We start from the raw sequence: 21893 nt of genomic DNA, 5'->3' as shown, positions 1-21893 counted from the left end.
TCACTTACTGTCGCCATAACAACGCAGAGCACCAACACTGTAGACGGCCTCAGAGCCGGTCCGGTTGGTGTCTCCAATCACAATCTGGGTCAGCGGCAGGTGGTCTTTATAAGACAGGACTCCCGTGTCATTCGTCCTGAGACAAGTAAAAAAAAAAAAGAATAAGCATCAGTTTCACTTCCAGATTGAGGAATTTATTTATGTGAGGAGTGCAGAGTAAACACATTAAAAAAAGAGCAATCCATCACTAAGTGCCTGTGGAAAAATGCAAATGGAGCTCCCTGATGTGCAAACCCGCAGAAGACTCAGCGAGCTGAAGATTAGCATACAGTACGTACAGCGTGTAACACGCCAACGCTGTGATAGTCTGAGTTTGGAAATGATGATGATTTTCATCTTACTGTAGCACATCCATGAAATATGATTAATTGTTCTCAAAGCCTGAGACGCCTCTGGAAGAGATGATGTTCTGAACTGGACTCGGATTCTGATGGATGATGCAAAAGACTGCAGAAAAATAAAGCAAACACGACGGGTTAAAGATGCACCATTTGCTTTTTTGGTTTTGTTGCACTGTGAGTTAAAACCAGTGTCTTCAGGACATCATGCTGCTCCTCAAAGGGGCTTCTTAAGGTCAAGGCAAACTCATTTGGAAAGCCAAAGTGAAGAGTGTCTTTGATTACAAGCAGATGTGTTCAGGGGATGGATGCCAACATCAAAACTAATCCAGCCAAGGTTTGGGACTGGAGCACTGTCTCTTTATAGGTGACTATCACAGACATTGTTTCTGTGTAGGCTCTCAGTTGTCCAGGTGGTTTCCATAGTAGAGAAGCTTGAATCTTCGACTGGGTTGCTTGATACGAGGATGTTTTGTTTCAAATCACAGAAGCTTCCTCAGCTAAAATTCTTGCTCTGGTGGTCTGACTTCTGTTTTGACCGTTGTAGAGAAGAACAAACAGAAGCCACAAAAGCTGGAGTTTTAAACCTAACCAGACCCCTCCTACCGAGAGGCAGACTGTTGGCTAGTGACTAGTCACAAAGATTCAAGGTTCTCTACTATCACAGACATTGTTGCAGCACTTTGCTGCTTGGCCTCGCCCTGAAGGTGTCTCGTAGTCCATGAGCCAGTAGACAATGTTGACCTAATCAGTACCGCTTAAAGGGACTAAATGACATTTTTTCCAATTTTGACCCCATGAAAGTCTTCATTGACCTTTACTACAGTTACTGCCCTGGAATGGCCACCATACTTTTTGTGTATTCCATGGTGCACTGAGGATGGATTGTAAGTATTGTTCAGTACCCTTAAATGGTACTGAAAACCTGCTTGGCACATGAACATGAAGTCCTTTTGTTTGGAGACCTTGAACTTGGTCCCAGATACTTTTGCACTGGCTTCTACCTTGATGGTTCAACTCCTTTGTCATCTCAAGAAAAATCGAGACATAAAATGAGCATGTTAAAGAACAATTTTAGTATCTAAACAACCTGCACAATGCAGAACACTCGGTTTGTTCTGGAACATATGATGCTTTGCATATAAAAGTTCTCTGTGTGCGTGTTTTTTGTTGTTTTGTATGATCGATTTTCTTCCCCCTGCTCCCCCTCCCTTTATTAATACCTTGGCCTTGGTTTTGAGCTTCAAGCCTTGGCCCAAGCCTTGAGAGTTTGGGCCTTGATGCAAAATTGATTTGAAAGCTCATCAGCATCTTTGGAAAAAATGTCAAACCTGTTTTCCTCAAACCCACAACACACCGAGACAGATTAAACTCTTTTGTATCCGGGCAACCCTTTTATGTATTTGTTATACTTTTCCATACTTCCTGAAAGGCAAATATAGAATTTTCTAATTGATTATTTTAATCACTGTCAACCTGGCATGTCTATGCAACTTTTAAGGTGTATGTGATTTGTCCAGCAGGACTAATGAAGCCTCTTGACTTCTGTTATGACTCCGTGGAGGTATTGTACAAATCCTGATTTAAAGCTCCACTCTGTTTGTCTGATCACAGAGTCGATCAGACATACTGGTCCTGAAGAGAAACAAGCCCAAAGGATGCTCTGCTCTGGTCAAATCAGTCTATTCAGGAGTATTTTAATTGCACAGACTGGGATTTGTAATGCATGGGTCTTCAAGATCTGCCAAAAACACCATGGGGGTGGGGTGGGGGGGTGCCTGCACAGAGAACTACAAAAGCACATTTCAAAGGAGCACAAGCTTGTGAAATATAGTCACAAGGACAAATAAAGAACATGCTTAAGTAATTCAGGTCCTGCATGCGTGAAGTCAAAGATGGGGATGCAGTCCATGAAGTGTCCAATTTCCTCTAATAGCAGGTCTGACCTTGACCTTTCAAATGAATTCTTCTTTTTTTTTACACTCATCTTAATGTGCACAGTTTTACCATGGAGCTCCCAGTCCTTAAAAACGATGTTACTGAGCAGAACAGGATGCATGTTTTTAGGGCCAAAACTCTGAAGAAACGTTTTCTTGGTGGAAAAAAGTCTCAGCGATCGTATATTTAATAACTATGTTGAACAGTTGGCAGATATATTCTGTTTTATTTTAACATTATCACTCCATTGTGTTGAACTTGAAGAGACATTCAGTTATCTCTGCAGTGACATTCATCTCTGGGTCCTTGGTGTCTGAGATAGACACACCTGGGAAGAACGTATAGATTCATGAGGTCACTGAACAGAGGTGTTATGCTAATATCTTTGTAGGAGAATGACGGTCCAAGTCTTTAGGTTCCTGGTGCTTCCTGTCTTACTGTGTGGATATGAGACTGACTCTAGCCAGTGACCTACAGGAAGGTAATGACTGGATGTCTTGGGTACCAGGTGTCTTCAGAGGATTTCTGGGTACCACTGGAATGACTTTGATTCAAACGAGTGGTTATTTGGGGAGATTAAAATAAGAACTATCACTTGCACTGGCAGGGAACATCAGCTATGACATTTTGGCCATGTGATGCCATTCCGTGTCTGATCCAGCATGTGGAGGCCTCAGTGTTGTCCCCAGTCCCCAGTGGCAGTAGAAGGTCAAGATGATGCCCGCACTTCACCTGGCTGCAACAGATAGATGTTTACTTGGGAGAAGTGGCGGTGGACCAGTTGTCTGCCTGGGCGGTTTCCAACCAGCACCCAAGGTAGTTCTGTAGTGTCAAGGAAGTGGAGGTGTGCAACACAAACACTTGCTCCCAGACTTGAATCTTTGACATTACTCCAAAGACTTTTAAATTTCTGTACCAAAAACAAAACAACAACAACAAAAAAACAAACTTTGAAGTGACTTCATGAGCACAGGCCTGTCGACACACTTATGATGAAATCATAATATGCTCTTCAACACTGTACAGGATAAATGGACTGCATTTATATATAAATGCATTTATATGATATGAAAAGAGATGTTACAAAGGCTAAGGAATGGACGCCGTGAACTGTACATAAAGTTGAACACTAAGGAAGAGGAAAAGGGCTTGTACAGAACAGGTTAGGGTGATAAGGGATGCAGATGGAAATGTGCTAATAAGCAAGGAGAGTGTGTTGAGGAGGTGGAGGGAGTGTTTTGAGAAGCTGATGAATGAAGAAAATAAGAGAGAAGGTTTGATGTGTCCTGGTTTCAATTTTTAAGAACAAGGGTGATGTGCAGAGGTGCTGTAACTACAGAGACATTAAGCTGACCAACCACAGTATGAAGTTACGGGAAAGAGCAGTAGAAGCTAGGCTTAGAAAAGGGGTAAAGATCTGTTAATAGCAATTCGGTTCCATGCTGAGAAAGAGCACTACAGATGCAATGTTTGCTCTGAGTGCTGATGGTAAAATGGACTGCATTTATATAGTGCTTTTCCATCTGAATTAGAAGCTCAAAGTGCTGTACAATGATGCCTGATATTCACACACATACTCACACATCGGATGATGGAGAAGTAGAGAGAAGGTCAGAAGGAGTTACATTGTATGTTTGTGGATTTAAAGAAAGCTTATGAGAGGTTGCCAAGAGAAGAGATGTGGTATTGCATGAGGAAAAGAAAGAGGAGGTTTATGGGTGGGCTGAGGGAGGATATGCAGGTAGGTGGCTGGTGAGACAGAGGAAGTTACAGAGGACAGGGTGAGACGGAGACAGATGATCTGCTGTGGCGCCCCCTAATGGGAACAGCCAAGTGGAGAGTGAGTGTTTTTTATCGATTTCTCCTCTGTTTTAATTGCAGCCCACCTCAGAGTTTAGCAGGAAGGTTATAGAACGTCCACAAGATTGTTACTTGCCTGATTTGTTGGCTGATGGATTTCTTCACTGGAATGTCACAATGTGTGAAGGTTAATGGTGTTTTGTCAGATGTTCTTTTATCCCCCACTGGATCGCCCCAGGGACGTGTCCTCTCACCTCATTTATTTGTCTTGTACACTAACATGTGCCAAAGCCGATATATGAGGCGGCACATCATTAAGTTCACCATTCTGAGATCGCATCTCTCCTTCGCAGCGCTGACCCTGATCACAGCCCAGATTTTAGAAACATTCCTACGGTCATCTCTCCCGCGGTGATCCACCAGCAGGCTGATGAGGTCGTGGCGACATACAAATATGTGGGCATTGAAACTGAAAAGTCGACCTTCAAGCCAAATGCGGGAGCATGTGCACTTTTATCACAAGGTTCCTCCTTTAATGTGGGTCAGTGATTGGTGTGAATGTACTGCAGGCGGCCAATGACAGGTCACTGAAAATGAACAAATAAAAACACATTTGATTTACAATTTTCTAATCTAACTACATATTTAACTTTTTAAATGATATAAGATGTAATCAAATAAAGCCTTGGGCTTTTAATTATGTATCACTTTTCATTTAGAGCTGTGGTTTGAGGTTTCCACACGCTCGTCATGGGCATGAACGTCGTGATGATTTTGGGCTTTTAATGATGTCTTTGAACTGCTCGTTTGTCAGGGTGGAATCATTGTTCAGCAAACATCATGAATCACTAAAAAGCAAGAATTTGGTGCACAGGTTTGAGTTTAGTTTGGATCTTCTCTCATCCACTCAGGGTCAGAGTTAAACATACAGGCTCAAATATATACTTGCATTCATAGTATAAATGTTTTAATAAATGGTGCTGAAGCTTAGACAATGTTTTTATGAGGAGGCCAAGATGTGTTCACGCCCTGCTTGTGACCATGATTGACTACAACTGGTAGTTTCTCTTTGCCAACATATACAGGATGTGTTTGACAGCACTCATTGGACTGATCAATACTCAGAACAATGGAAAAGTCCAAGGACCTCAGTGAAGAGCTAAGGAGCAGATATTGTAGATTTACGAGGTCTGTTAGAAAAGTATCGGACCTTTTTATTTTTTTCAAAAACCTGATGGATTTGAATCACGTGTGCTTGCATGAGCCAACCTTGAACCTTCGTGCGCATGCGTGAGTTTTTTCACGCCTGTCGATTGCATCATTTGCTTGTAAGCATCCTTTGTGTGAGGATGGTTGGAGTCTCTTGTCATTTTTTCTTTGCAAGGAAATGGTGGAACGACTGGAGCAGCGCGACTGCATCAAATTTTGCCAGAAACTGGGCGACAGCCAGGTGGAAACCATTTGGATTATTCAGACGGCTTTCGGTGACGATCCTATGGGCATCACACAGATTAAGGAGCGGTACAACCGGTTTAAAGATGGCCGCACAACGGTGGAGAGCGAGCCGCGCTCCGGGTGGCCATCAACACACTGAAATGACCAGATCATTTCCAAAGTGAACGCTGTGGTGATGTGGGACCGTCGTGTGACTAACCGAGAAATTGTGGAAGAGGTGGACATCAGCACTTTTTCGGCACATTCCACTGTGACAGAAGATTTTGCCATGAAAAGAGTTGCAGCAAAATTCATGCCAATGGCTTCGGCATGAAGCTGATGGCGGAACAAAAGCACCGCCGTGTTGAAGTCTCACAGGACATGTTGTGACATGCCCAGCTCTCCCACAATTTCTCGGATAGTCACACAACTGAAAAGCCACCAAAAGCCATCTGAATTCATCCAAATGGTTTCCACCTGGCTGTCGCCCAGTTTCTGGCAAAATCTGATGCAGTCGCGCTGCTCCAGTCGTTCCGCCATTTTCCTTGCAAAGAAAAACGATGAGAGACTCCACCCATCCTCACACAAAGGTTGCTTACAAGCAAATTACACAATCGACAGGCGTGAAAAAACTCACGAATGCGCACGAAGGTTCAAGGTTGGCTCATGCAAGCACACATGATTCAAATCCATCAGGTTTTTGAAAAAAAATAAAAAGGTCCAATACTTTTCTAACAGACCTCATACACAAGCTGAGAAGGCCATTTCTAAACAACTGCAGGATCCAAGAACGTCCAATCACAACTGTAAAGATGGAAATGTCTCATCTTAGTCTCATCTTATTGATTAAAGATTTGGGTGCACCCCCGAAGATTTTTCAGTGTTATTAAGCTTGTGAATGGCTGATGGAGACGATACCTTGATGAGCAGGTTTCATTGGATCGGTCCTCACATTCTCTGTCAGCTGGTACAGTTCACGTACCTTCAGAAACAGACTGAATTTTGCCCAACATATTGATGATACCCTGCAGTCACCACCTTAAATGACCTAATTCATAAGAATAAGGTCTGGACTTTGACGACAATCCGGTCAGTCCTGGGTGTTCCTCGTCATCTGCTGTGTAAAGAACTCAAGCTGATCTGCCCACAGATACAAACAGACGTAAAAACTCTTGTCTCGGCTGCTATCGGCCTTTTAAGTGACTTAGTGAGGTTGTGCTTTTAGATTTACTCTTCATTTATTAGTGTTTCTCTGATTATGTGGATGCTGCTGGCACTGGAACACTTTGGTCATCGTGGGGAAAATAAAGATATCCATGACTCCTTGAATTCCAAGAGAGAGCTGTGCTTTACGTTCATCTGCTTGCCTCTAAAACTTTTTCCAAGGTTCAGTTTGGACATTTTGTGCCTTAATTCAGTAGTGTTGTCCTCACTGACCTTGACCCTTGGAGCCCCACGTGGACCTGTGTGCCCCGCCCACTTCACTAATAAAATGTGCATGTTGCTGATCGTGTACACGTTGTCTGCAGAGAACAGCAGCAGTAACTCCATCACAGTTTCAAATGCTTCTGATGCCTGTTGGGCGTTTGAGAATATTCCCGCCGGATTTGCTGCTACGACAGCGTGAAGAAAAGCGAAGACTGTGTTTTTGTTTTTGTGTTTCTGCGTGATGTACCACGAATGTGTGTCAGCGTCACAGTTGCAGAAGTAGTTCATGTCGATGCAGTTCTCCTCCTGGCTGCACGAGCACTGCTGGACTCCAGGCAGAAAGCCGCCCCAGTAGCTCCGCCTCTCTCCACCCTGGTCCACCCACCAGGACAGCGGGCTGCCGTCTGCATCAACGACACACATGTGATATCGTTCAACCACAAAGATTTGTTTGTGTACACAATCCAAAAAGTTCAAACACCTTGAAAAGCTGAAATACCAGTGATGGGCATAGTTCAGATAATCTGATAATCCAATAAACTGATGTTTTTGCTAGTGGATTAGCTTTTCAGATAAGTTTTAAAACCATCATCGGACCAATTATCTTCTAATAAATTTACTTCCAATAACTTTCAGTCTGATAACTTTTTTTTGCTGGTAAAGTGAGCAAAGTTTAACAGCCAAAAACATTTGTAAACCCTAAAATCAAACATTTTCATCCGTCTGTTTGTTATTTGTGGCAGACTGGCTGCCTGTCGCTTGCTGATGATGTCAACCATCAACTCAATCAACTTTTTTCTTATATAGCGCCAAATCACAACAAACAGTTGCCCCAAGGCGCTCCATATTGTAAGGCAAGGCCATACAATAATTATAAAAAACCCCAACGGTCAAAACGACCCCCTATGAGCAAGCACTTGGCAACAGTGGGAAGGAAAAACTCCCTTTTAACAGGAAGAAACCTCCAGCAGAACCAGGCTCAGGGAGGGGCAGTCTTCTGCTGAGACTGGTTGGGGCTGAGGGAAAAAAACAGGAAAAAGACATGCTGTGAAGGGGGGCAGAGATCGATCACTAATGATTAAATGCAGAGTGATGCATACGGAGCAAAAAGAGAAAGAAACAGTGCATCATGGGAACCCCCCCACAATCTACGTCTAAAGCAGCATAACCAAGGGATGGTCCAGGGTCACCCGATCCAGCCCTAACTATAAGCCTTAGCGAAAAGGAAAGTTTTAAGCCTAATCTTAAAAGTAGAGAGGGTGTCTGTCTCCCTGATCTGAATTGGGAGCTGGTTCCACAGGAGAGGAGCCTGAAAGCTGAAGGCTCTGCCTCCCATTCTACTCTTACAAACCCTAGGAACTACAAGTAAGCCCGCAGTCTGAGAGCGAAGCGCTCTAATGGGGTAATATGGTACTATGAGGTCCCTAAGATAAGATGGGACCTGATTATTCAAAACCTTATAAGTAAGAAGAAGAATTTTAAATTCTATTCTAGAATTAACAGGAAGCCAATGAAGAGAGGCCAACACGGGTGAGATATGCTCTCTCCTGCTAGTCCCCGTCAGTACTCTAGCTGCAGCATTCTGAACCAACTGAAGGCTTTTTAGGGAACTTTTAGGACAACCTGATAATAATGAATTACAATAGTCCAGCCTAGAGGAAATAAATGCATGAATTAGTTTTTCAGCATCACTCTGAGACAAGACCTTTCTGATTTTAGAGATATTGCGTAAATGCAAAAAGGCACCTGTCCATGTCATCATTAAGCGCAAGACGTGATTGGCCGGTCGACACATGGAGCATTGTGGGTAGTGTAGTTCAGGTTCACTTTTAACCGTCCGCTCAACACAAACAAAACAGACTAATTTTTAACATTATTTTATTTTATTTCTTTGTTTTTAATCGCCAAAACTCGTTGGGTTGAGGAGCTCTTACGGCACAGCTGTGTACAGAGGGATGTTTCTTCACCGTTTAGACACTCTTTTGGATTAAAAAAAAGAGGACACTTTATTTCTTCAGATGAACCTCACTGAAACTAATAGGTAAGAGTTTATATTTACTAACACGTCTTTTACTCTGCCAATAAATATATTATTGGACGTATTTCAGTTGTTTAAGCCGCAGGGTTCAAAACGTGAGAGAAAAGGAGCAGCTTTTTAGTTTATCTAATACGGAGATAAAGTGTGACTTATAATACTGTGTTTTACTGGTTTTGAAAGATGATGACAGGGGTTTTATTTTTTATTCATTCATTTTTCGTGCATTCTTGTGTGTTTGTGATCCTTGAATTTACCCATTTACAACAAGTCAAGCACTTTAAACTCCCCCGATCTACACAACAGATTGACAGAAATGGCTAGTTAGCATGTCGTGTTTGTCCCCGATCTCCATCTGGGTCCGTTAACACTGAGTGTTTGGTGGTACCAAGACCCAATCTGACGCTTGTATTCTTCTAAACGTGTGCAACAGCACCATATGAGCAGAGTAAAGTCCATCCAAACTAAAAAACAAAACAACAACAAAAAAACAACCCTCAGAGGTCCATGAACTCACTGGCGAGTCCACATCAGTGTTGTTGTTGTGGACATTTGTGGGTTCTTGTTTATATTTATTTTTACCAAATAACAAAGTAACCAAATGAAAATGTTTTATATATATATATGCTCTTATTGATTCCACTTTTGCAGCACTTAAATGACACTCAGACTCATATTAATTGATCAACACTGATGAAAGACTCATGGAGTGTTTCAGTTGTTAAAAATGCATTTCTCCTAATAATAATAATAATAACAATAATAATAACAATAACAATCAAAATTTCATGTCAAAAATGGTTTCAAATATGGACTTTTACTAGGGGTGGGGGGGTCTTCTGACCCCTGACCCCTCTGACTTCACCTCTGTACAGTGCAGGTTGGCAGATAGAAGACATAGAAGATGATGAGGAAAAACATGCAAAGTGCTACCTGACTGGTCAGTCAGATGCATACCATCCTTCAGAAAGTGAAGAGAAGAAGAGTGAAAATCTGTTTTTAGAATGTTCACCACGGCGCTGCTGCTTCAAGAGCTAAAGGCACTGCAAGCTGCTGTTTGTGCTTATGAAGTGCAGTGAGCTACAACGCACACTGACCTGTGACTTTGTGTCTATTTGAAGCAGAGCAGAGCATAAATATGATCTGAACGTGCAGCGTTGGCTGTTAGCTCATTCAGGACGGTGCTTATTAAGTGCAGCGGGACTGAACGTCATACCCGTGTTTAATTGATCAGACATGATCAATTTAAAATTACGTCTTGACTGTGGTCAGATTGCAACATAATTTCTGCTAACGTGTGTTCGGTGGTTACAGTGACATCAGGCTGCCACCTCGCTCGTGAGTTTTGTCAAAAATTTTAATTTTGACATGACATTTTTATGTGTGATAACTCGACCCTGACAGCTGCAGCAGGACCCCCCCCCCCCCCCCACACACACACACACACACAGACACACACACACGCTTCCAGCTCCAAATATTCCACTCAACCACACAAAGAAAACTCAAGATGTTCACCCAGAGACAGATGTCAAACTGACAGGTATTGATGGACCAGTGGTGGTTGGATGCACAGGCAGTTTAAGGATGGCGCCATATGGAAACTTTCTCAAATTGGTTCCAAAGTGGATGCCGAAGCAGCACTCAGCTAACGTATTCCACCACCTTAAGATCATCTCCCTCTTGTTGGCCAGAAACGGGTCTCTTACTCACACTAAAATACTGCTTGAAATCCATCTGTTCCAGCAGTGTGATGCCACTAATAACATTCTTCTCCTCTGGTGACGTCATCGAGGTCTAACTTAGGGTTTGGTTAATTGGCTTGCGGGTCACTCGGAGCGGCTGTAACCAGAGCGGTTGGTGTCTGTTGGCATTTCTCCACATGTCTGTCAGTGTCAGCGAGGCCTACGTGATCCTACACCACCGTGTTTCATTAACTCTACCCGTGGAGATACATGGTCATCTGTCACACGTGACCCTGCATCAGTGGCGATGAAAGCTAGCAGGGGAAGATGCACCGTGGCCCACTTAGCACTCTGTGTATAATTGAGTATTGCATGCTGCGGCCCCAGAATACATTAAAGTGACATGAAGCACAGGTTTTATATAAAGATGCACCTGTCAAATTATTTGCAAAGCAGCCAGCATCCAATCCTCATTAAACCAGGCACTGAAGAGTCACACTTTGCCCACATGAACCGCTGCCTGAAAATCATGACAACATGATTCAATCTGTGACTTCCAGTTCCTTATTACCAACAAATGAGGTGCATCCCAAACCATCTGCCTCTAACCGCAGTGGAAGCGCATCTCCTTTGAACAAACGACTGCGTCATGACTGCAAAATGCATTGTGGTGTATGATCTCAGTAACTTGCACCACAGCTAGCTCACTGCGATATGGAGTTAGAGGACCAATATGTAGACTAGGATGGTATTGATAAGATTTTATCAATATTGATTCCGTTTAACGATCCGATTCCTTATCGATTACCGTATCGATACCACTTGTGAATTTTCTGTGTACTAAAAGTAGGCTTTACGAGCAGCTGGTCTGCTCTGTGTCAGCCTGATCCCGTCAGATCTCAGAAGCTAAGCAGAGCAGGATCTGGTTGGTACTTTAATGGGAGACCTCTTTGGCCAGCGGCTGTGTGTGTTTGTGCCAAATACCAATGCGGCTCTGGCTGTATCCGCTGTGGCGACCCCGAACAAAACCGGAAGCAGCCGAATGAACAACAACAACTAAAAGTAGGCTTTACAGTTTTTCTATGTCAGCAACATTTTATTGAGTCTTAAAGTAGATAAATGTGAAATTGGTCACTGGATTCTTAAACTCTGGACATAATAAACTCTACATGGTGGATCCTTGATCTCTGGACATAAATAAAAATAAACAATCTGTAGTTTCTGTCAAAAGCATTTCCTTTCAGACATTATTGGCATGAATATCTTTCCGTATGTCTGAGCTGAGCTCTTGTAGCTGGCTGTGCTGCGCGTCAGGATGTAATTCATAAAGGACGTCTCATTTTGGGAGGAAAAAACCATTTCAGTCGATTGTAGTTTCTTGTCTGTATTACAGTGTTTGGAAAGAGGTGTCATTTTATTTAAAGCGGCAATTCCTTTTGAAGTTATTCATTCCGACTGGACTCTGTCTCAGCAGAGAGCTGCACAGCGTTTGGAGCTGTGCCAACGGAACGGAGGATGATTCTCGTTTCTTGATTCTTCACTGCAGCAAGAGAAAAGTCCCAGTTAGTGACTTTAATCCACACAAAAGTGAGTCACGATTAACATATTTTAATGGCTTTGAGAGGGGTTAAGAAGCAGACTTGCCGCTTCTGACGAGCAGCGAATCAAAGAACCAACGAGCCAGCAGATTGAAGCATGGCTTCATTGGTTCAGGCTTCAAAGTGGAGTCACGCTGCAGAAACAGTTGATTACAAACCCGCTGCAGGGTCTGTAATCAACATAGAGGAATGATCATTTTCCTGACAAATACCCTCAAAAACAACGGCTGCTCTGAAGGACCGATAAGATACCCGAAAAGAATTGGTTCTCGATACCCAACCCTGACTCCCCATCACAATGCTTGTATGTTGTTGTTGGTTCTGGGATCAGGGTTGGCTCTCAGCTGTCCCATTTCAGGACCAGTGGGAATAAATCACTGCCTCAGAGCGGTTTGCTCATTAGGATCAGGAGTTGACTAACCACTATGTCGACCTGGGTTCAATTTCTGATCATTGGATAGGACACGTCATCTGGATTGCCTCAGTCCATCCAGCTTTAAATGGGTACTGACATTGACTGGGGAGGTAACCTGTGATGGGCTGGCATCCTCTCTGGGGGGAGTCCGTGACTATCATCTGCTTCCCACTGTGGTAACCAGGGATACGAACTGGCACCAGTGAGCCTCAGAGCCTATATAGAACTTATATCTTACAAAGAGACATTTTTTTGTTCTGTTGTATTACTGCAACCAGAGCATTCTGACATTTTGGGGACAGCAGCGTCAGAGCGTGTTTGTTGTACACAAGTACTGTGACACTGTAGGTCCCCAAATTGGGTTAAAAGCCGGCGTGTTTCCTCTGAGGAAACATTTAATGTTCTGCATTCTCAATCACACTTATTAATGACTGAACAAAGCTTTTAATTAAAGTAAGAATACAAATTAGACCACACTTGAAAGTGTCCCACTGTTTTATAATGACATTTAATGAGTGAACATCTGGGTGTCAGCGTGTGTCTTAATAAGCCGAGCTTCTGGATCAGAACTTCAAAACTCGCTGGCACATGCCAACAGTTGGCTTCAAACAGCTGCGGCTCTTTTTGCTCCTTAAATTAGCACGATTACTAAAGTCAACTTGATGAAATTATACTCAAGAATTAATTAGAATACACTGCTGCGTGTTTGCTGGGAAAGAGGGATTTGCTGGGAAAGAGGGATTTGCTGGGAAAGAGGGATGCGCCGCAGACTGACAGACGTTGACCTTTTTCCCACTGCTGATTTCCGCGTTCGAGCAAGAAAAGTATCCGCCAAACAAATGAGGCTGCAGCCGAAAGTGTCGGTGGGGCGATAAAACAGCCCGTCTCTGTCTGCCTTTGATCTGGTGCAATAATGAACTTGTTTGTTTGTGCTCGTGAGGCACCAGGGGAACGCTGGAATTCAGGACTTCATGAATGTTTCATGATTTTGGGAGCACATGTGTGATGTGCAGGACACCGAAGGCTCCCAGAGCAATTCAAGACGCATTCAAGGAGAAAAAGACGGGAGATTGCCTTTCAACTTATTGCAGCGACAGCGTGGGAATAACAATGCAGGACACAGGGAGGCCGGATCCTCATCCACTGGGGTCAGACTGGGGTTTGGCGAGCAAAGCAATTGGGCCGAGATGATGAAAATACCTTATTCAGAGAAAAATAACCCGTAAAGAGGTGACTGAAAAATGACTTATAGGAATGTTTATTGTCGCACACAGTTTGCTGACCCCGACTTTAGAGATTTAACTGATGTTACTTGGACTGTTTTCAGCATCTTGTAGTCACACAGGTATTTTGGGAGGTATATTTCTCAGCACACTGGAATTTTTGCCAGTGGAACTGAATCCCTGGAGCCATTGGAATTTTCCAAATTGCATGACATACATATTCAAGTAGTCTGGAGAAACCGTTCAGTGAATTCCGATATCTGTCTTGAGGGGGAACAGGAAGAACACTATAACAGACAGTTTATATCCTGGACAAAGTCTGTGGATGTCACCCGTAAGGTTTCTATAGAGACTTGGAACAGGCGATATGAACCCCGTATCTGGGCATCACCGCAGTAACAGCAGTGGCACGATGACCTCATTAATGCATAAAGGGGTGGAGCATGAGTGGCTCATTGTGTGACAACAAAAGCCTGAACACACCTCTATCATCGCATCCAAACCAGCTAACAGGCTAACCTTGGATCAGGTGTTTATTAAATCCTGGGAACGGTGCAGCAGTTCTCCCAACAATTTGCTTTGTTGTTGAGATTAAAACCAATGAGCCGCTTATTATCTCAGTAATCATATGCTGAATGGACCTAAGGAACCAGGCTAAAGATGGCTGCTAAAGGGGCTAATCAATCAATCAATCAATCAATTTTTTTATATAGCGCCAAATCACAACAAACAGTTGCCCCAAGGCGCTTTATATTGTAAGGCAAGGCCATACAATAATTATGTAAAACCCCAACGGTCAAAACGACCCCCTGTGACCAAGCACATGGCTACAGTGGGAAGGAAAAACTCCCTTTTAACAGGAAGAAACCTCCAGCAGAACCAGGCTCAGGGAGGGGCAGTCTTCTGCTGGGACTGGTTAGGGCTGAGGGAGAGAACCAGGAAAAAGACATGCTGTGGAGGGGAGCAGAGATCAATCACTAATGATTAAATGCAGAGTGGTGCATACAGAGCAAAAAGAGAAAGAAACACTCAGTGCATCATGGGAACCCCCCAGCAGTCTAAGTCTATAGCAGCATAACTAAGGGATGGTTCAGGGTCACCTGATCCAGCCCTAACTATAAGCTTTAGCAAAAAGGAAAGTTTTAAGCCTAATCTTAAAAGTAGAGAGGGTGTCTGTCTCCCTGATCTGAATTGGGAGCTGGTTCCACAGGAGAGGAGCCTGAAAGCTGAAGGCTCTGCCTCCCATTCTACTCTTACAAACCCTAGGAACTACAAGTAAGCCTGCAGTCTGAGAGCGAAGCGCTCTATTGGGGTGATATGGTACTACGAAGTCCCTAAGATAAGATGGGACCTGATTATTCAAAACCTTATAAGTAAGAAGAAGAATTTTAAATTCTATTCTAGAATTAACAGGAAGCCAATGAAGAGAGGCCAATATGGGTGAGATATGCTCTCTCCTTCTAGTCCCCGTCAGTACTCTAGCTGCAGCATTTTGAATTAACTGAAGGCTTTTTAGGGAACTTTTAGGACAACCTGATAATAATGAATTACAATAGTCCAGCCTAGAGGAAATAAATGCATGAATTAGTTTTTCAGCATCACTCTGAGACAAGACCTTTCTGATTTTAGAGATATTGCGTAAATGCAAAAAAGCAGTCCTACATATTTGTTTAATATGCGCTTTGAATGACATATCCTGATCAAAAATTACTCCAAGATTTCTCACAGTATTACTAGAGGTCAGGGTAATGCCATCCAGAGTAAGGATCTGGTTAGACACCATGTTTCTAAGATTTGTGGGGCCAAGTACAATAACTTCAGTTTTATCTGAGTTTAAAAGCAGGAAATTAGAGGTCATCCATATCTTTATGTCTGTAAGACAATCCTGCAGTTTAGCTAATTGGTGTGTGTCCTCTGGCTTCATGGATAGATAAAGCTGGGTATCATCTGCGTAACAATGAAAATTTAAGCAATACCGTCTAATAATACTGCCTAAGGGAAGCATGTATAAAGTGAATAAAATTGGTCCTAGCACAGAACCTTGTGGAACTCCATAATTAACTTTAGTCTGTGAAGAAGATTCCCCATTTACATGAACAAATTGTAATCTATTAGACAAATATGATTCAAACCACCACAGCGCAGTGCCTTTAATACCTATGGCATGCTCTAATCTCTGTAAGAAAATTTTATGGTCAACAGTATCAAAAGCAGCACTGAGGTCTAACAGAACAAGCACAGAAATGAGTCCACTGTCCGAGGCCATAAGAAGATCATTTGTAACCTTCACTAAAGCTGTTTCTGTACTATGATGAATTCTAAAACCTGGCTGAAACTCTTCAAATAGACCATTCCTCTGCAGATGATCAGTTAGCTGTTTTACAACTACCCTTTCAAGAATTTTTGAGAGAAAAGGAAGGTTGGAGATTGGCCTATAATTAGCTAAGATAGCTGGGTCAAGTGATGGCTTTTTAAGTAATGGTTTAATTACTGCCACCTTAAAAGCCTGTGGTACATAGCCAACTAACAAAGATAGATTGATCATATTTAAGATCGAAGCATTAAATAATGGTAGGGCTTCCTTGAGCAGCCTGGTAGGAATGGGGTCTAATAAACATGTTGATGGTTTGGATGAAGTAACTAATGAAAATAACTCAGACAGAACAATCGGAGAGAAAGAGTCTAACCAAATACCGGCATCACTGAAAGCAGCCAAAGATAACGATACGTCTTTGGGATGGTTATGAGTAATTTTTTCTCTAATAGTTAAAATTTTGTTAGCAAAGAAAGTCATGAAGTCATTACTAGTTAAAGTTAATGGAATACTCAGCTCAATAGAGCTCTGACTCTTTGTCAGCCTGGCTACAGTGCTGAAAAGAAACCTGGGGTTGTTCTTATTTTCTTCAATTAGTGATGAGTAGAAAGATGTCCTAGCTTTACGGAGGGCTTTTTTATAGAGCAACAGACTCTTTTTCCAGGCTAAGTGAAGATCTTCTAAATTAGTGAGACGCCATTTCCTCTCCAACTTACGGGTTATCTGCTTTAAGCTATGAGTTTGTGAGTTATACCACGGAGTCAGGCACTTCTGATTTAAGGCTCTCTTTTTTAGAGGAGCTACAGCATCCAAAGTTGTCTTCAATGAGGATGTAAAACTATTGACGAGATACTCTATCTCACTTACAGAGTTTAGGTAGCTACTCTGCACTGTGTTGGTATATGGCATTAGAGAACATAAAGAAGGAATCATATCCTTAAACCTAGTTACAGCGCTTTCTGAAAGACTTCTAGTGTAATGAAACTTATTCCCCACTGCTGGGTAGTCCATCAGAGTAAATGTAAATGTTATTAAGAAATGATCAGACAGAAGGGAGTTTTCAGGGAATACTGTTAAGTCTTCTATTTCCATACCATAAGTCAGAACAAGATCTAAGATATGATTAAAGTGGTGGGTGGACTCATTTACTTTTTGAGCAAAGCCAATAGAGTCTAATAATAGATTAAATGCAGTGTTGAGGCTGTCATTCTCAGCATCTGTGTGGATGTTAAAATCGCCCACTATAATTATCTTATCTGAGCTAAGCACTAAGTCAGACAAAAGGTCTGAAAATTCACAGAGAAACTCACAGTAACGACCAGGTGGACGATAGATAATAACAAATAAAACTGGTTTTTGGGACTTCCAATTTGGATGGACAAGACTAAGAGTCAAGCTTTCAAATGAATTAAAGCTCTGTCTGGGTTTTTGATTAATTAATAAGCTGGAATGGAAGATTGCTGCTAATCCTCCGCCTCGGCCCGTTCTACGAGCATTCTGACAGTTAGTGTGACTCGGGGGTGTTGACTCATTTAAACTAACATATTCATCCTGCTGTAACCAGGTTTCTGTAAGGCAGAATAAATCAATATGTTGATCAATTATTATATCATTTACCAACAGGGACTTAGAAGAGAGAGACCTAATGTTTAATAGACCACATTTAACTGTTTTAGTCTGTGGTGCAGTTGAAGGTGCTATATTATTTTTTCTTTTTGAATTTTTATGCTTAAATAGATTTTTGCTGGTTATTGGTAGTCTGGGAGCAGGCACCGTCTCTACGGGGATGGGGTAATGAGGGGATGGCAGGGGGAGAGAAGCTGCAGAGAGGTGTGTAAGACTACAACTCTGCTTCCTGGTCCCAACCCTGGATAGTCACGGTTTGGAGGATTTAAGAAAATTGGCCAGATTTCTAGAAATGAGAGCTGCTCCATCCAAAGTGGGATGGATGCCGTCTCTCCTAACAAGACCAGGTTTTCCCCAGAAGCTTTGCCAATTATCTATGAAGCCCACCTCATTTTTTGGACACCACTCAGACAGCCAGCAATTCAAGGAGAACATGCGGCTAAACATGTCACTCCCGGTCTGATTGGGGAGGGGCCCAGAGAAAACTACAGAGTCCGACATTGTTTTTGCAAAGTTACACACCGATTTAATGTTAATTTTAGTGACCTCCGATTGGCGTAACCGGGTGTCATTACTGCCGACGTGAATTACAATCTTACCAAATTTACGCTTAGCCTTAGCCAGCAGTTTCAAATTTCCTTCAGTGTCGCCTGCTCTGGCCCCCGGAAGACAATTGACTATGGTTGCTGGTGTCGCTAACTTCACATTTCGCAAAACAGAGTCGCCAATAACCAGAGTTTGATCCTCGGCGGGTGTGTCGTCGAGTGGGGAAAAACGGTTAGAAATGTGAACGGGTTGGCGGTGTACACGGGGCTTCTGTTTAGGACTACGCTTCCTCCTCACAGTCACCCAGTCGGCCTGCTTTCCCGGCTGCTCGGGATCTGCCAGGGGGTAACTAACGGCGGCTAAGCTACCTTGGTCCGCGCCGACTACAGGGGCCTGGCTAGCTGTAGAATTTTCCACGGTGCGGAGCCGAGTCTCCAATTCGCCCAGCCTGGCCTCCAAAGCTACGAATAAGCTACACTTATTACAAGTACCGTTACTGCTAAAGGAGGCCGAGGAATAACTAAACATTTCACACCCAGAGCAGAAAAGTGCGGGAGAGACAGGAGAAGCCGCCATGCTAAATCGGCTAAGAGCTAGTAGCTACGCTAAGCTAGCAGATTTCTAAAAACACGCAAAGTGAATAATGTGTAAATAATTTAGAGGTGATTCAGCAGAGGGAGTGCTTTAGTTAAGGCACGTAAAGATTACACTGGGAAACAAATCGTAATCTAGATAACTAGATCAATCTAACTGCGCAGATTAAACAGCTAACAGATACAGAAAAACACCGCTGTGCTCTGGAACAGGAAGTGATACAATACCGCAGTGAGAGCCAACCACCAGTAGAGGCCAATGCTTAGTATACAACATTAATTATGACAAATAATTTGACTCAGCGTGAATATTACAGCTGACGTCTTTCACCACAACAAACTGGATTATTCCAGGTGTTTGCAATAAAATGCTCCAAAAAAAATCAGACATAATGTCCACAACAGCTAGCAGACGCATCAAGTAGACTATGAGCTAAAGACGCTGCAAGAGGCGGAGACACTCAGCTGAGCTGCTGTCACTCAAAGTGACCATGCCCATGATTATACCCCAGTACAGTACAGTTGTCATGGAAACTATTTATAGAGACCAAAACGTTTGCCTGTCAAAAACAGTGTGCGTCAACACTGGCCTGTTCAGTCATCTCCGCGTCCACCATCCATGATCTTCCTCACCACCAAGCGCCTACCATGACAAAGCATGTTTATTTCTGTTCGAAAGTTGGACATTTTAACATGGACTTGAATGGGAACCTGCTGGCTTTTTGAGCCAGCCTCCAGTGGCCAATCAAGGAACTGCAACTTTATCTTCTTCCAGGTGGGCTTCATATGAAGATGAACGTTTGGATAAAAACAAAGACATGCTGTTGAAACCACAGCAGCGCCGGTGGTGGTGGTGAAGGTAGCTCACATGCCTGAATGGACAGAATTACCTCTGGTGTTGAAGAGGCGGGACTTCCTGCAGTTGTAAACCACTTGCTGTTGGCACTGTTCCGAGCTGGTGATGATGGCATGGAGCTGCTCACCCGAGGCGCTGTAGTTAAACTTCATAATGTGAGGATTCTGGACGGACGAGCCCTGGACTCTGATGGGTGTCATGACGTTGTGGGATACGACTGTCCACACCTTCTCCTCTAAACCCCGAAAACAGCAGAGTGTACATGTTAGCCTGTTAGCATCAGGTCACCGTCCACAGCCTCAGTCAACACAAACAAACACAAAACTCAGAAGCCTTCACTTCTCACTGGATTGTGAAAAGAGTAAAGAAATAAATAAAACAAACATCTGCATGTGAAAGAGCGCGGGCGTGTGTGTGTGTCAATCTGGATGTGAGAGCGCAGCCGCGTGTGTGTGTGTGTTTTGATCTGGATGTGAGAGCGCAGCCGCGCGCGTGTGTGTGTGTCCATGTGGATGTGAGAGTGCGGGCTTGTGTGTGTCGATCTGCATGTGAGAGCGTGGGCGTGTGTGTGTGTTGATCTGCATGTGAGAGCGCTGGCGTGTGTGTGTGTGTGTGTGTGTGTGTCCATGTGGATGTGAGAGCGCGGGCGTGTGTGTGTGTGTGTGTGTGTGTGTGTGTGTGTGTGTGTGTGTGTGTGTGTGTGTCCATGTGGATGTGAGAGTGCGGGCGTGTGTGTGTGTTGATCTGGATGTGAGAGCGCGGGTGTGTGTGTCCATGTGGATGTGAGAGTGTGGGCGTGTGTGTGTCGATCTGGATGTGAGAGTGTGGGCGCGTGTGTGTGTGTGCATGTCGATCTGGATGTGAGAGCGTTGGTGTGTGTGTCGATCTGCATGTGAGAGCACGGGCGTGTGTGTGTGTGTTGATCTGCATGTGAGAGCACGGGCGTGTGTGTGTCCATGTGGATGTGAGAGTGTGGGCGTGTGTGTGTGTCGATCTGCATGTGAGAGCGTGGGCGTGTGTGTGTGTTGATCTGCATGTGAGAGCGCTGGCGTGTGTGTGTGTGTGTGTGTGTGTGTCCATGTGGATGTGAGAGCGCGGGCGTGTGTGTGTGTGTGTGTGTGTGTGTGTGTGTGTGTGTGTGTGTGTGTCCATGTGGATGTGAGAGTGCGGGCGTGTGTGTGTGTTGATCTGGATGTGAGAGCGCGGGTGTGTGTGTCCATGTGGATGTGAGAGTGTGGGCGTGTGTGTGTCGATCTGGATGTGAGAGTGTGGGCGCGTGTGTGTGTGTGCATGTCGATCTGGATGTGAGAGCGTTGGTGTGTGTGTCGATCTGCATGTGAGAGCACGGGCGTGTGTGTGTGTGTTGATCTGCATGTGAGAGCACGGGCGTGTGTGTGTCCATGTGGATGTGAGAGTGTGGGCGTGTGTGTGTGTTGATCTGGATGTGAGAGCGTGGGCGTGTGTGTGTGTCCATGTGGATGTGAGAGTACGGGCGTGTGTGTGTGTGTCGATCTGGATGTGAGAGCACAGCCGCGTGTGTGTGTGTTGATCTGCATGTGAGAGCACGGGCGTGTGTGTGTCCATGTGGATGTGAGAGTGTGGGCGTGTGTGTGTGTTGATCTGGATGTGAGAGCGTGGGCGTGTGTGTGTGTCCATGTGGATGTGAGAGTACGGGCGTGTGTGTGTGTGTCGATCTGGATGTGAGAGCGTGGGCGTGTGTGTGTGTGTGTGTGTTGATCTGGATGTGAGAGCACGGGCGTGTGTGTGTGTCCATGTGGATGTGAGAGTACGGGCGTGTGTGTGTGTGTCGATTTGGATGTGAGAGCGTGGGCGTGTGTGTGTGTGTGTGCGTGTCGATCTGGATGTGAGAGCGTTGGTATGTGTATCGATCTGCATGTGAGAGCGCGGGGGCGTGTGTGTGTCGATCTGGATGTGAGAGCGCGGGAGCGTGTGTGTGTGTGTGTCGATCTGGATGTGAGAGCGTGGGAGTGTGTGTGTGTGTGT

The 21893-nt window shown here is 43.9% G+C and overlaps 1 protein-coding gene across 1 annotated transcript in view; it reads right to left on the bottom strand.

Annotated features, from left to right (window-relative positions):
- The window catches only part of cntnap5a (contactin associated protein family member 5a), a 267130-nt gene that overhangs the window by 43199 nt on the left and 202038 nt on the right, over positions 1-21893 (bottom strand). The window contains exons 13-15 of the mRNA XM_034186315.1: positions 19924-20124; positions 7246-7402; positions 9-136 (exon numbers count right to left, since the gene is read on the bottom strand). Of these exons, the coding sequence (XP_034042206.1) occupies positions 9-136; positions 7246-7402; positions 19924-20124 (486 nt within the window). The remainder of the gene's footprint in view (positions 1-8; positions 137-7245; positions 7403-19923; positions 20125-21893) is intronic.

The sequence above is a fragment of the Thalassophryne amazonica genome, chromosome 14 (assembly GCF_902500255.1).
Source record: "Thalassophryne amazonica chromosome 14, fThaAma1.1, whole genome shotgun sequence".
NCBI classification, from domain to species: domain Eukaryota; kingdom Metazoa; phylum Chordata; class Actinopteri; order Batrachoidiformes; family Batrachoididae; genus Thalassophryne; species Thalassophryne amazonica.
This window is presented reverse-complemented; position numbering and strand designations above follow the sequence as displayed.